At 41.8% G+C, this 13,374-nt stretch overlaps 1 protein-coding gene across 2 annotated transcripts in view; it reads right to left on the bottom strand.

Annotated features, from left to right (window-relative positions):
- The window catches only part of RORA (RAR related orphan receptor A), a 714,961-nt gene that overhangs the window by 537,294 nt on the left and 164,293 nt on the right, over positions 1 to 13,374 (bottom strand). The window contains exon 2 of one of the 2 annotated variants that reach the window (XM_080669991.1): positions 10,967 to 11,020. The exons of the other annotated variant lie outside the window; for it this stretch is intronic. Coding sequence (XP_080526117.1) covers positions 10,967 to 11,020 — 54 coding nt within the window. The remainder of the gene's footprint in view (positions 1 to 10,966; positions 11,021 to 13,374) is intronic. 2 annotated transcript variants of the gene reach the window in all.

Genomic DNA, 13,374 nt, shown 5'->3' with positions numbered 1-13,374 from the left:
GCCTCTGAGGTTTGCTAGAAGTGCCATGAAAAGGCGAGGCCTTTAGTGATCTGAACTGGACAAAACTTGAAATTAACCTTTTAGTGAATCTTTCGCATTCAATGTGAAACAACAGAACCGGTGGTGATGTGACATTTTTGGTAGGTGAGCACATCAAAGGCGCCTGTCGCTGAGGATCTCCCTGAACACCCAAGGGTATCTCAGGCTGCCAGCTCTCCTTAGGCTCGACGGGCGGAGGAAGACAGCAAGGCAGCCTGAACAACTCACTGGATACTCCACATAGAAGGAAGGCGTTTCCTCCCACTTCTCATTCAATTGTATGCACTTCATTACGCCTGATTTTTAATATTCAAGTAGAAAAGAGAAGAGCAGGATAAAAGACAAAGAATATTATTTCTGACTGTCGAGCCCCCAGATGCAGAAACCCATGTGCACGTGACTTCTGGCCCCTGCACACTCAACCTTGATCTCTCTGCCAGCACTTCTGGGCGGGATCATGTTTAGGATTCTCTGTTGGGAAGGCAAGTGCCTTCAGCACTTCTTTAGATGTCATGAAGCATTTTTAAACTGAAAGCACATGAATTTGGAGTCAGCATGCAACATTGTCATATGATAATGAAAGGAACAAGGAAATAATTATGCCCATCTCTAAGGCACCAGCCTTTTTGCGGCCCCATACTCAGGGTCTAATAGCCACCTCAGAGGCATAGATATCTGTAGAAACCTCTAGATTCTTCCTTTGTCTCTTCCACTTTCCTTAAAACTAGAAACATAGGGAAGGAGAAACCACATAGAAAGTATCTGTCTTTGTACAAGGTCACCTTCAGCCCATCACACTCGAAAGCCTCGCCAAGATTTATTGAAGAGCAGAGCTTAAGCTAATAGAAGGTGACTTGGAATCTAGAGTTCCCAACATTTCTTCATTCAGGAATCTGTCCTTCTGGAAAAAAAATACTTGCTAAAATAGACCATTACAGATAGGGAAGCTTAAAGTACAAGTATTTAATTATGATTCAAGTTTAAGAAGCAATTTGATGACAGATTCTGTGGTACTAGGAGATCTTACTGACTGGATAGTATGTTTCCGTTGTTCAGTTCTATTCCCTGATGACTAGTAGTCAGAGAGGCCTCATGGAAAAGAAAAGACTTTAATGAGACCATGGTGGGACATCGGATGCCCTAGTAGGGGGCAGAAAAGAGCAAAGGAGGAGAGAAGAACATACAAGGCATGACATGAGACCCTGAGGAAACAGTGCTAGGTGGAAGGTCACATTTAAAGAGGGAAGAGGAAGATCAGAAAGGTGGGGTGCAGCTAGACCAGAGAATGTCAGGCTAAGGTATACAGTTTGTCCCCAAAGCCATGGTAGTGTTAGTGACACAAAGCACCTCTTAGCCATCTGTTGAACGAGTGAAGGTACAGGAGATGAAAGCTCAGGAGTAAGGCAATGCTTTAAAGAACTTTAATCTTGCTACAGGGTCTGATTTAGATGGAAAGGAAGTCAGTTCAGGGTCAAAGAAATCAGCTTAGGAAGCAAGGAAAACCATGCAGGTGGGAGGTAGGGAGGGCCTAGGTCTAGGCAATAGCAGAAGAAAGCGAGGGAGATGGTCTGAGGAATGTCAGGAAGGTTGCAGATTAAGTGACTACCATAGGGTGAGGTGAGCTCGGGAGAGAGAGGACAAGATGACTGACAACCAGTTAGTTCCTTGTGCTGGCTGGGGGGACCAGAAGAGTGACGATAGCATTGACCGAGACAGGGAATTCAGGGGCACTTTGTCCTGGTTTCCAGGACCTATCACTTCACATTTCAACCAGATAGAACACACTGGATTATCATTATTCAGTGTTACCCATTGGATTGTAAGCTAGACAAGGATAGAGTCCATGTCTCATTTTCCTTTATATGTTCCAAGCTTCTAAAGCCCAACACCTAACACAAAAGAGGTGTTCAAGAAATAGCTCTTGTACCAGGAGGCTCCATTTGGGAGGAAGATGAGAGTGAATTTATGGTGATGAACGCATTTCTGTTGATGTAACTGATGCTGAAATTGGGGAGAGGTCATCTTTGACTTTTTTCTCAAGTACTCCCGAATAATATCCAGTTCCTCCTACATCTTCCTTCCTAATGTCTATCACTTATATCCTTTCCTTTCCAATGGCCAGATAAATATTATGACTATGAGGATGCATTGGTCTCCAGAGGGCAGACAAGACAACCAGTAACTGAACCAGAGGAGCTGCCTCCATCTTGGCAGCAGGAGGAGAAAGAGAAATATAATTTCCAGTTGTTTTAACAGAGTCAGGACATCCAAGATCTGTGGCTACCGAAGGAACACAAAAATGCAGGCCATGGAGCCATCGGCAGATGATCTCAGAAGATGGTCAATGCGTTCCTGCCAGTGATGTTTACTCAACTGTGAATAATGACACTTAATTGTCACTCTGAAGGACAGTTCACTTTATTTTGCAAAGTGTTACTCAAATGCCCCCATTTATCATAAAACCATTGTATAAGTGGTTACACATGTTTCTGGAGGAACGGAGGTTTACAGAAATCTTCATTCAGAATCTGCTTTGAGATCACTATTGTGGCTGAATGCAACAGAACCTCTCCTCTGGTGGGGAAATCAGAGCCCAGGATTTCCTGCTATTCATATACTACAATAAAATATTCTTTTTCTCAATTTTCCTTACTGATTCTGTCCCTAAATAAGAATCAGTCTAAAAACTGGGACAAGAACAGAGAGCATTGAGGAAAAAAATTAAAGCAGATTCAAAGTTCCAACGGATCTAACCAAGAAAAAGGGCTGTGGTTACTTTCAAGAAAATAATCTATAAAATGTAAAAGATAGATCAAAAACCAGTTCCACATTTGAAAAAACAATGCCTTTCTGGTAAATGCCATCTGATGATGAGTCCATGGGGCAGAGGGGTTTGTATATCACCTGATTAATCCTTATCGCCTGTGCTGGGTGAGGTTCCGGAGTGGGCCTCAGTAAGGGTTTGGTAAGTGAGTGATTGTAAACTTCCTGCTTGCAGGAAGAGACAGATTTCACATTTCCCAGGCTCCTCCACCACACCTGGCATCACTACATATAAAATTTGTGATAATCACATTCCCTGGTCCTGTGGCATCCAGACTCCCCTTTCACATGTCCTCTTGGCTCACCTTTAACAATCCATTTAGCTCCAGCTAAGTCAATGCAGTGTAGGAGCTGGCTTCTCCCTGGCCTGGTCCCAGGTGGTTGCCATGACAACACACCCTAATAGCAGGCACCTGACAAGGGTCTTCCCCTACATTTCAGGGCAGAAGGGAGTGTGGGAGACCCTGAGGCCCACAGCAGGAGATGAAGTGTGGAGATCCTGTCCATAGTTGATAACATCTCTCTTGGCCACAGACCACTGTCAGCCGTTCAGTGAAACTGGGGACCCTGTCACTGAAGATTCTGCTTTCTCATGCAAAGAACACCCGGGAAAAGTAGCTTAGGATGTGTCAGTGGTCACACACACAACCCTCATTTTTTGTATTAAAATAAGCAAAATAAATAAGATCTGGCATCAGCGACTATTTAAAATATCCAGCTGGTAGCCCTAGCATTTTTGGCTCAGTGGGTAGAGTGTCGGCCTGCAGACCAAAGGGTCCCGGGTTCGATTTCAGTCAAGGGCACTTACCTCGGTTGCAGGCTCCTCCCTGGCCTGGGTCCTGGTTGGGGCTTGTGCAGGAGGCAACCAATCAATGTGTTTCTCTCACATCAATATTTCTCTCGTCTTTCCCTCTCTCTTCTCTCTTCCACTCTCTCTAAAAATCAATGGAAAAATATCATCCGGGAAAGATTAAAAATAAATAAATAAATAAAATATCCAGCTGGTATCTAAAAGCAGGTATCCTCAGAGTCCTTATGAGGGAGGAGCTGCTTTCTTCGCTCCTGAATTTCGCCATTAAAGGGCATAGCAGGAAGTGCAGATATCTGGGTGTTGTTGGTATAGGTGGTGGCACATCTGTCATGCGCTGATGCAAGGCATGGATGGTATTAGTGGGTGTTGGTGGCACAGGGTACATAAGCTTTTGGCCTCATCCCTCATTCTAAAGTACAATTCTCAGACTTTACATTTTCTTTTGCATAGCCCTAAAGCTCTCTATGATTTATTTATCTCTAGGTATACTGAAAATCATTCAGATTTATGTAGCCTTTTTCTAATTGCAAGACTTAAAAGGAAATTTACTGCTTTAGTTGCTGGGCAGAAGGAGCCTGCAGAGTAGGGTTTTATGCATCATGTATCAGCACCTTGCATACAGTAAGTGCTCACTAATTGTTAATGAGTGGAATAGAAATGCTAGATGTGAAGCCAACACCAGCACCCCAAGGGGCACTGCCATCTCCTCACTAAGTCTTCTCAGCTCCTTATGCCCCAGAGTATAGAGGGGTGATGCCACACCTTCAAAGGGCAAAGGCTGTGCCCACATACAGGCTGGTTGCAGCACAACTGCAGAATTGAGGAGATGGCCACGGGCCACACTTCCCACCTCTTGACTATTTCTTAGCCCCTTCCTCAAGATCTACTCAGGTCCCTCTCCCTGCCCTCCTGTTCTCAGCTACCTTCCCCTTCTCCACAGCACCACACTGTTGATTCTGCATTTCATTTGGACCTTACTAAGTAGCCCCTTTTACATTCTGAGAGTACTCCCTCTCTGCCCACATAGGCGATAAGGTCCCAGAGTGCCATGCAGTGGCTCCCGGCCTGTAATGATGATGGTCCCAGTCCTGAACCCCAAGCAAGTGGCCCAGATGCTAACAAAAGGAAGAAGAGTATTCATTCTCCTCCCTTGGCTGGAAAGAAGCATTTCTCTGGATTGGTATTTCCCTGGAGAGGCCTATGGGAACCCTGAATATCAGATCTAGCCAAAAAGATAAAAAATTATAACCAAGCACAGAGTAGAAGCTGACTAAGGTCAGCACAGAGCAGCAGGCAGTGAGGAGGGGCGCTCTGGCCCGGATGGAGTCAGGGAAGAGGTCTCAGAGGAGGGGACCTTGAGCCAAGTGTTGAGAAACAAAGCAGGGAGGGTGGTCAGGCAGAGGGAACAGCCTGGAGAAAGGCATGTTTGTGACTACGCCTCTCAGAGAAGCAGCCTCGAGGAGTCCCTGGGCAGTGTGTGTGTGTGTGTGTGTGTGTGTGTGTGTGTGTGTGTACACACACATATACAGCCCCAGCCCAGAGAGAACATGCTAGACTATTAATATTCTACCAAAGTAACTTGATAAAGCAAAAACTTGTGTAATCTAGAGGCTGGTGCACAGTGGATGTTGAATACACTTCATCTTTTATTATCTCAATGTACCGAGTAATTTAGATAAGGTTTCCCGACCTTGTATCTATACGAAAGAAATTTTTGTACATCAACATGATCTACTAACAGTCTGCTAAAATAGAAAATAATATCCTAGAATCAGACTGGCCTTGTTGAAATCTTTGGTTTGCTACTTACTAGTTGTATCTCCTTGGAAACATTTATAAAGTTTCTAAAGTTTCATTCTTCCCATCTTTAAAATGGGATATTTACCTCCACAGGTCTGTTGAAAGGCTTTGATGGTTAATGCATATTTAGGGTTTAGCATATGGTAAGTGATCGATAAATACTCACTTTTGTAAATATAAAAGAGTAAGAACACTAAATGATAACTTTTCAACTTATAAATCCCAGGTGGTTCTAAATCAGGTTTCCTGAGAAAAATGAGCTGGTGTAGAATAAAGAAAGAGCGTGTTTGGCTACTGGATATGGAAAACACCAGGTCCTGAATTACCTGAAGCTGTGGGCACATCACTGCACCTCGCTGGCCTCCCACTCGCTTCAGAATACGGCTTTGGTAGAGTTACTGCTGGATAGTCACAAGGCCCTTCCAGCCATAACATTCTGGAGTCAACCTCTAAGGCATCTGTGATGGCCAAGGTCAACACAGTACATTTTACAAACGAGTACTAGAGCACAGAGTGAAGGGAATGTAGGACATATTATAGAATTAGCCCTCTGCCTCCAGGGTGGGGAGTTTCTGTGTACAATTATGCAGTCACTTTCTGAGGGAAGGTACCAACTCGCATCAAATCATTGAGAAGAACCACAGTTTCCACTTAAAAAGGTTGTCCAGATAATTTTAGTCTATACCTTTTCAGCACCACACGCTTGAAGAACTCTTTATCTTTGCAATACCTGGGTTACCAAGGGCACGTTTACATGGCCCATTCCTACTGGATTGATATTTGACTAGTGAGCTACACCCCATTACTTGGCTGTAGCCCAGTGCTCCCACATAGCTTAAAATCCTAGTGCAAACTTGAATGAGAGTCATCTGGGGAGCTTATTAAAAATGTAGACCCTCTCCCCTCCAAATTAATGTTGCAGGTCGATTGGTGGAGCCCAGGGATATGCCATTTTCATCTGATATCAGTGAATCATGTCATGAAGACGACTCTCCGAGTTCATCCTGGATAGTTTGGGGGAGACTGCACGGATGGCTGAGTGACCACCATTACCTGCACTGAGGCTTCTGTGCTTTCCTTGTTGCCAGGCAGCAAGAAAAACTTATGCACGATCCACCCATCCCTTTTCTGAGCCCAGAAGTGGAATTCTAGAATTTCTAAGACACAAGCCCACTTGGGAGTAATATACAATCCCCAAGTTCCCCACCCTAGTCTTTGTCCCCTCATACCGAAGGCTGCCTCTCTGCCCTGAACTAGTTACTCACTCTTCCCAATCTCCCCCTACAGAGGCTAAAAAAGAATCCGTGTTCTCAAGCGTGGAGAATGAGTCCAAAGCAACTGAGTAAACCATGTTGTTAAGGCTGTGGATGTTTCACAAATTAACAGTAGTGTTATCATCCGAAGTATTATCATTCAGGTGAAAATGCCTGTGGTCAGACAAATAAATGCTGGGACTAGGATTTGACAACAGTGTTCTTATTTGGCATTCTATGGACCATGCTCAACATACAGGCTGCCAAGTCTGGGTTCACAGTCATGCCCTCCGTGATCTTACAGTCTTCATCCCATCTGGTCTCAGCTTTCTAAATAAAGGGGACGAGGGCATGTGTTTGTTTGCCCTCCTGTGGCACATCCCCAATCCCTCAGCTGCTTCATCGCTCTCAGAACTGTCCTGGGCTTTGTCAGGTTGTTGCTAAAGTGTATGGTTCAGCGGTGAATTGTATAATAAATGGCCAGAGACTTGCTTTTACTTCGATCCCAGCATTGTCATGACTACATCCAGTTTCTGTCTCCCTCACTGACCACAGCCACATTTTGCATTTTGATCAGTCTTCAGTGATTTATAAACCCGTTTACTGGGTTATCACCTATAATTCTGGCTGTTCATCTTCGAGTGCAATTGGAGGTATTTTTTCCATATGCTTTGTTCATACTGATGCTCTTCTGCCTCCTTTTAGCACACTTGCCCATGACATTTTAGTATTATGAAATATCCAGAAGTTTCACTCCACAGGATTGTATAAAAGTGTTCAACTGTATCAGCCTAAGCAATGTCTAAGGGCCTGTATTGTTTGTAGTTCCCCATTCAGAGAAATAACATTATCTATCTATCCATTGTTTCCCATCTCTAAGACAGTCTCCACCCGACAATGTTTCCTCTGATACCATGTTCATTAACAATTATGGCGAGAGGGAATATTTGGAAAAATTCACTATGTCGTTTATATTTATTTGCCAAATTCTCATGATAATTGTTCAGTTGTTCAACATTCTCTGACATCTTAGAGACTTGACTTTGACCTCAGGCTATTTAATTGTGTTGTGCACCTAAGTCTACACAAGTAAGGCGAGTAGGTGGCTGGCTGCCCCATTGTCCTGTAAACCTGAGCCATCATTTAGTCAATGCAGACCATACTGGGAAGATGGGATTACTCTGCCAAGTTCAATAGCTTCAGTTCTTGGGAATAACAACAATAATGCATGGACCTATCTGTGCAGTCCTATCCTTTGGTTTAGCTCACTCAGCTTTAGATCTACAGCCCATCACCCAGTAAAACAGCAAAATTTTATTGGGCACACAAGCAGTTAAAAACTTTCCTTCATCGAGTAAGATGCAGAAACAAGTCCTCTTGAAAATACAAAGAGAAATTAGTCTGATAATGAAAAACCACTGAAAGCAATTTACATGCCATTCCCCTGACAGTATATAAACTCTTAATATGTTGTACATAATTCAGGGTTGGTCTTTTTTTGACTCCTCCCTTCTAATCATACGTCTTTCTAGCAGCAATACTGACACCTGAATCTCTTTTTCTCAGTGTGTCAGAGAGATATGCTGTAGCAAATAGAGCTATGCGTTGAATGGAGCTAATGGCTTGTATTGTTTATTCAATGGAAGGCCTCTGGTAATTTAAAAATAATGTTAATCAAGCAGTTGTGAAACCAAATATTCGCAGAATCCAACCACTTGTGTAAAGCCCAAATTTGTTGCTGTGTGCCTTTAAATAAACAAATTACGTAATTGCCACAAATAAAAGGGAACTTAAATGGTAAAACTATTATTTCCTTAGAAACTATGCAAACCAAGGAAAAAAGTTTTGAAAATATAATTGAGTGGAAGATATACTAAACGGGGAGCCATGGTATCCCAAAGGACAGAAAAGCAAAAAGGAATTTCAGAAAGGATAACAAATTAGTTTAGCAAAGTCACAATGAGAGAGGGAAGGCAAAAATAAAGGCAAAGGATGCAGCGTCCAAGGAAAGAGGAAGGGGCGAGTGGAAACAGCTGGAATTGTTCAGCTGTGTCAACATTCGGCTGTTTCACAGATTGACTAGCAAAGTGTCATCTGAAACCAATTACATTCCCAAAACCCCACGGACCCAGTTCATAACATTGATTAATCCACAATGTGAAAAAGTCCCCAAGCAAAACTAGAACAGCTGTCAGCCCTTGGAGCTCAAAAAACAGCAATTGCTTAAGAAAAAAAGAAGAAAAGCTACTCTTGAAATTTTAGGGATTTTTCAGAAGGTATGCCTACTGAAAGAAAAGATAGATTTAAAACTGCTCCCACCCGGGTCTCTTTGAGAACTGACTATAATTAGAAAAATAGGGGTCATGTTTAAAAAAAAACCCAAAGTCCATTCCACAAAGGCCTCCAAGTCTGAAATACCTTGTATCCTTCTGCTCCCTGCTGGGAGTACCACTAGGCATTTCATTTTTTTTAAAAGTATGTTTATTTTTTTTCCTTCTCAAATGCTTTAACCTATCTCCTTTGTGCCAATTAAAATGTAGCTATATTTCATATACTTTCTAAAAATATATTTTTATACCTTTTGTTACATTTCACAGACTATAGACAAAGTCCTTTATTTGCAAATATTAACCTGTGCATGAGTCTAGCACACAATGACCACCACACCCCTTCAATGTGACGGGAGCCTGTAAAGGTGTTCACAAAGCTTTGGCCTGGCCCCTGAAGCTACAGCAGCCACAGGTCCTGCAGGGGAGACTGTGAGGCCATACAAGTGGCCATGGAAGGCTCCTTAAGAAGTCTCAATTTCGCCTGGCTGGTGAGCGGCAGCCTATGAACCAGGAGGTCACAGTTCGATTCCCAGTCAGGGCATATGCCCAGGTTGCAGGCTCAATCCCCATTGTGGGGTGTGCAGGAGGCAGCCAATCAATGATTCTCTCTCATCATTGATGTTTCTATCTATCTCCCTCTCCCTTCTTCTCTGAAATCGATATATATATATTTTTTTAAGTCTCAATTTCTGCAGATCCTCCCCTGAAATCTCCACAAGACTACAGAGGTTGTAAGAGTCTTTCATCCTTTGGATAAATTTTTCCACAGAAATAAAATATATACTTATTTATTTGTTCACTCACTTAGCAAACTCTGCATCAAACACAAGGTTTCAGCACTTTTGTATATGAGTAAACCAAAACTTAGAAAGGTTTAGTGACCTGCCTGAGGCCATGCAACTAGTAAGTGCTACAGACTCAAACCCAGGGCTATCTGATAGATGATTCTGGGCTCTTTCAAAAAAAAACAAAAAACATTTTACTACATTATACTTGACATAGATTTCCATAAGCTAGCTTGGGAGACCAAAAACATGCAAAATATAGTTCCAATGGGGAAATACATTGCAAATTACAAAAAATAAAGGGGTATGAACTGGACTTTAAGAACATAAGCTGTTTATACATTCAGATTCCACTGTGCTTTGCCCCTCCTGTAAATACCCCATTAGTAATCTAATAGTCTCCTCTGTTGAAACAAGTTTTCTAATACACTGATGCTTTTCACCCAGAGACTTATGCTAGTGGCTGGTGGCACTAACCAGTGTTACCAGGATCAGATTTTTTCTAATTCAAACCATTCAGAGAAATACAAACCTTGACTCCACTGCAGTATCCTTGGATTTGAAAAAGATTAGAAAGGAAAAGAAAAAAAAATCACAACCCACAATGCTCTGCATCGGGCAAATGTATCCAGGGTTATTCGTTTTCAGATCTCAGAAGTGAATGATCATTGTTAATGAGAGCAACAAGTTATTTCAGATATTTAAAAAATAGCGTTACTAAATACAGTTCTCCAAACAGTAACAACATCTTTAGAGCTTTGCAATAGGAAGCATGTGCCCTGAGTTCTGAAGGATGAGAAAAGGGAGTGGGGGGCAGGACACTCAGAAACAGAGCAATAAGAAACAATTAGCCTCTAGACAGATTCTGTGATTTTCTCTACTGTTTTCCCCCCTACAGAATATGTGTAATTATTGTTTTTTTTTTAAATGTTCATGATGTCACAGATAAAGAACACCAATTGCTCCCAACAGAACTCTAACTACAGTACATGTTTATAAGAGCAAATTACTGTTTATACATGGACAGGATTGTAATTGAGGGGAAGAACATTGAAAATTATATGTTTACTGAATGAAAGCCAAAACATTTCCATTTCTTTCCTTTTTATGAAAATATATCATTACCTGCATCATGCCCCCTTCTCTCAGTCCCCTCAGTGGACACTGGCATTGATAAGCCTACAAGAAATACAACAGTAAGCTTATATTTTCATGTTATGATTTTAGAACATGGGATAACATTCAAAGTGATGGGTGCAAGCAAATCACTCACATTTTCATATTTCAATCTACTCTAAGAATCATTAGAGCAGAAGACTGTAACTTAAGTGTTGAATAGAGATATCATTTGTCCCAAGAGCTACTCAATTCTATGACCTTCAAAGAAATCTATACTAAAAGGTGTACCATTGAAAAACAACAAAAAAGTTGAACCTTAAAAGAACCCAAATGAAGTTTTGTATAAGATGGGGTCCTTGTACATTTGGATTAACAAAAATTTGACCATAAACTACATTATTTTTATTTTCTTATAAACAATTCTTATTTTATAAAGCCTACCCATACTCTGAGATACTAATGGAGTACCAAGATTAGATAGATAGATAGATAGATAGATAGATAGGTAGATAGATAGAAAGATAGATGATAGATAGATAGATAGATAGATAGAGCCATAGGAAAAGTATTGGAATAATGGTAAGTGTTCAAAGTCAGTGTTTCCATTCCATTGGGGTTCCAGGGAAAGTGAGTTCCAGGAATTTAAATCTAGGTAGTCCTAAGGTGGTTTTGTAGCAATTGATGGTTTTTATAAAGGTGTGGCTTCCTATCCATTTCTCACCTCCATCAAATGCATCTTTTCTTAATTGGCTGCAGAAAAGAAGTAGAGCAAGGTAGGTGGTGCATGCCTCTCTGACTACACCTGGCAAAGGCCTGGAATGGTCCCTTCTCCCTTGCTTCTGTGCTGTACATGGTTCCTTTGAGCAGCTTATCAAGATTCATATGTTAAAGAGCCTTTGTTGATTGTAAGGCAAGGAAGAGGGCAGTGAGCAGGTGTATTATTTGTGACAACAAGCTTCCTTACTGCTCCTGTTTTATTTAAAACCAAAACAACAATGAGCCTGTGAGTTTATTAACAGTTTACAACCACATAGACTCCATCCGGGTGGGAATGAGTATTAAAGGTTGTCTAGGCCCACTCCCTCACAGAACTATCACTCACTGCTCAGTGGAGCAAGTTTCTCCCATGTCGTGACCTGCCTCGCAAAAATACCATGTTTATATTGCTTTACTTGCCTCTACCCAAGGGACTCAGTGGTATTGGCCTAGTGCAGTGGTCGGCAAACTGCGGCTCGCAAGCCACATGCAGCTCTTTGGCCCCTTGAGTGTACCTCAATCAGATTGAGGACTTTTTTAGCAATGTACCTACCTATATAGATTAGTTTTAAAAATGTGGCTCTCAAAAGAAATTTCAATCGTTGTACTGTTGATATTTGGCTCTGTTGACTAATGAGTTTGCCGACCACTGGCCTAGTGGATAAAGGGCACTGGATTTGTGGAGAGAGTAGAGAAAACACAGACCAGAAATTGTCATATCAATGTGTCAGGTATCTGACGTAAAATAATGTCAATATTAAATAGGAAATGAGACGTTGCCTTCACAAGCTACTTCCTTCGTCGATACGATTATGTTTCACCCATCTTCAGATGAGGGACAAGTAATCCATGGTAGGCATACTTTAAAAGGAAAATCGTTGGTATTTTCTGGAGTTACTTAAATTTTCCCAACCCCAAATGCCAACAACTGCCAAACTGCTAAATTTCAAAAGGCATTCCCTGGTATCAGACTCACTGTTTTCCAGAATATCACGTAGTCCCTCAATTACTTTATTTCTTACCACCAAAGCTTTGTCTTAGCACTCGTAACTGAGGTTCCAGTGGCTTCCTGTTCTAAAACAAGGCCACCTACAGAATGGAGACTAGGTACAGATCCACAAGGGTGTGCTTGCTATTATCACAAGGGGCAAAGGGTCCCTGGGTCCCGCACCTCCCAGCACACTTTGATCTCCTTCTCCTTGGGAACTCATGTAAAAACATGCCTGGGCCTTAGCTGCTCTGCTGAATGCATTTACACTCCCATTTTCCTGCAAACCTAACAGGAACAAGCCTGGAGAATGATAGCAGTGATGTCCATTACGAAAGCTACTGGAGAAATTAAAACTATCCACTAGTCCCACTAGTTGGCAGAGGATCTGAATAGACATTTTTCTAAAGAAGACATAGAGATGGCCAAAAGGTACATGAAAAAGATGCTTAACATCACCAATCATCAGGAAAATGCAAATCAAAACCACAATGAACTATTGCCTCACACCTCTTAGAATGGCTATTATAAAAAAGACAAGAGCTAAGATATGTTGGTGAGGGTGTGGCAAAAAGGGAACCCTTGTAAACTGGTGCATTTAGCATAGAAAACAGTATGGAAGTTGCTCAAAAAATTAAAAATAAAACTACCATATGATCTAGCAATTCCA

This window comes from Plecotus auritus, assembly GCF_963455305.1.
Source record: "Plecotus auritus genome assembly, chromosome: 1".
NCBI lineage: Eukaryota > Metazoa > Chordata > Mammalia > Chiroptera > Vespertilionidae > Plecotus > Plecotus auritus.
Note: the sequence above shows the minus strand (reverse complement) of the source record. Positions and strands in the feature narration are given on the sequence as shown.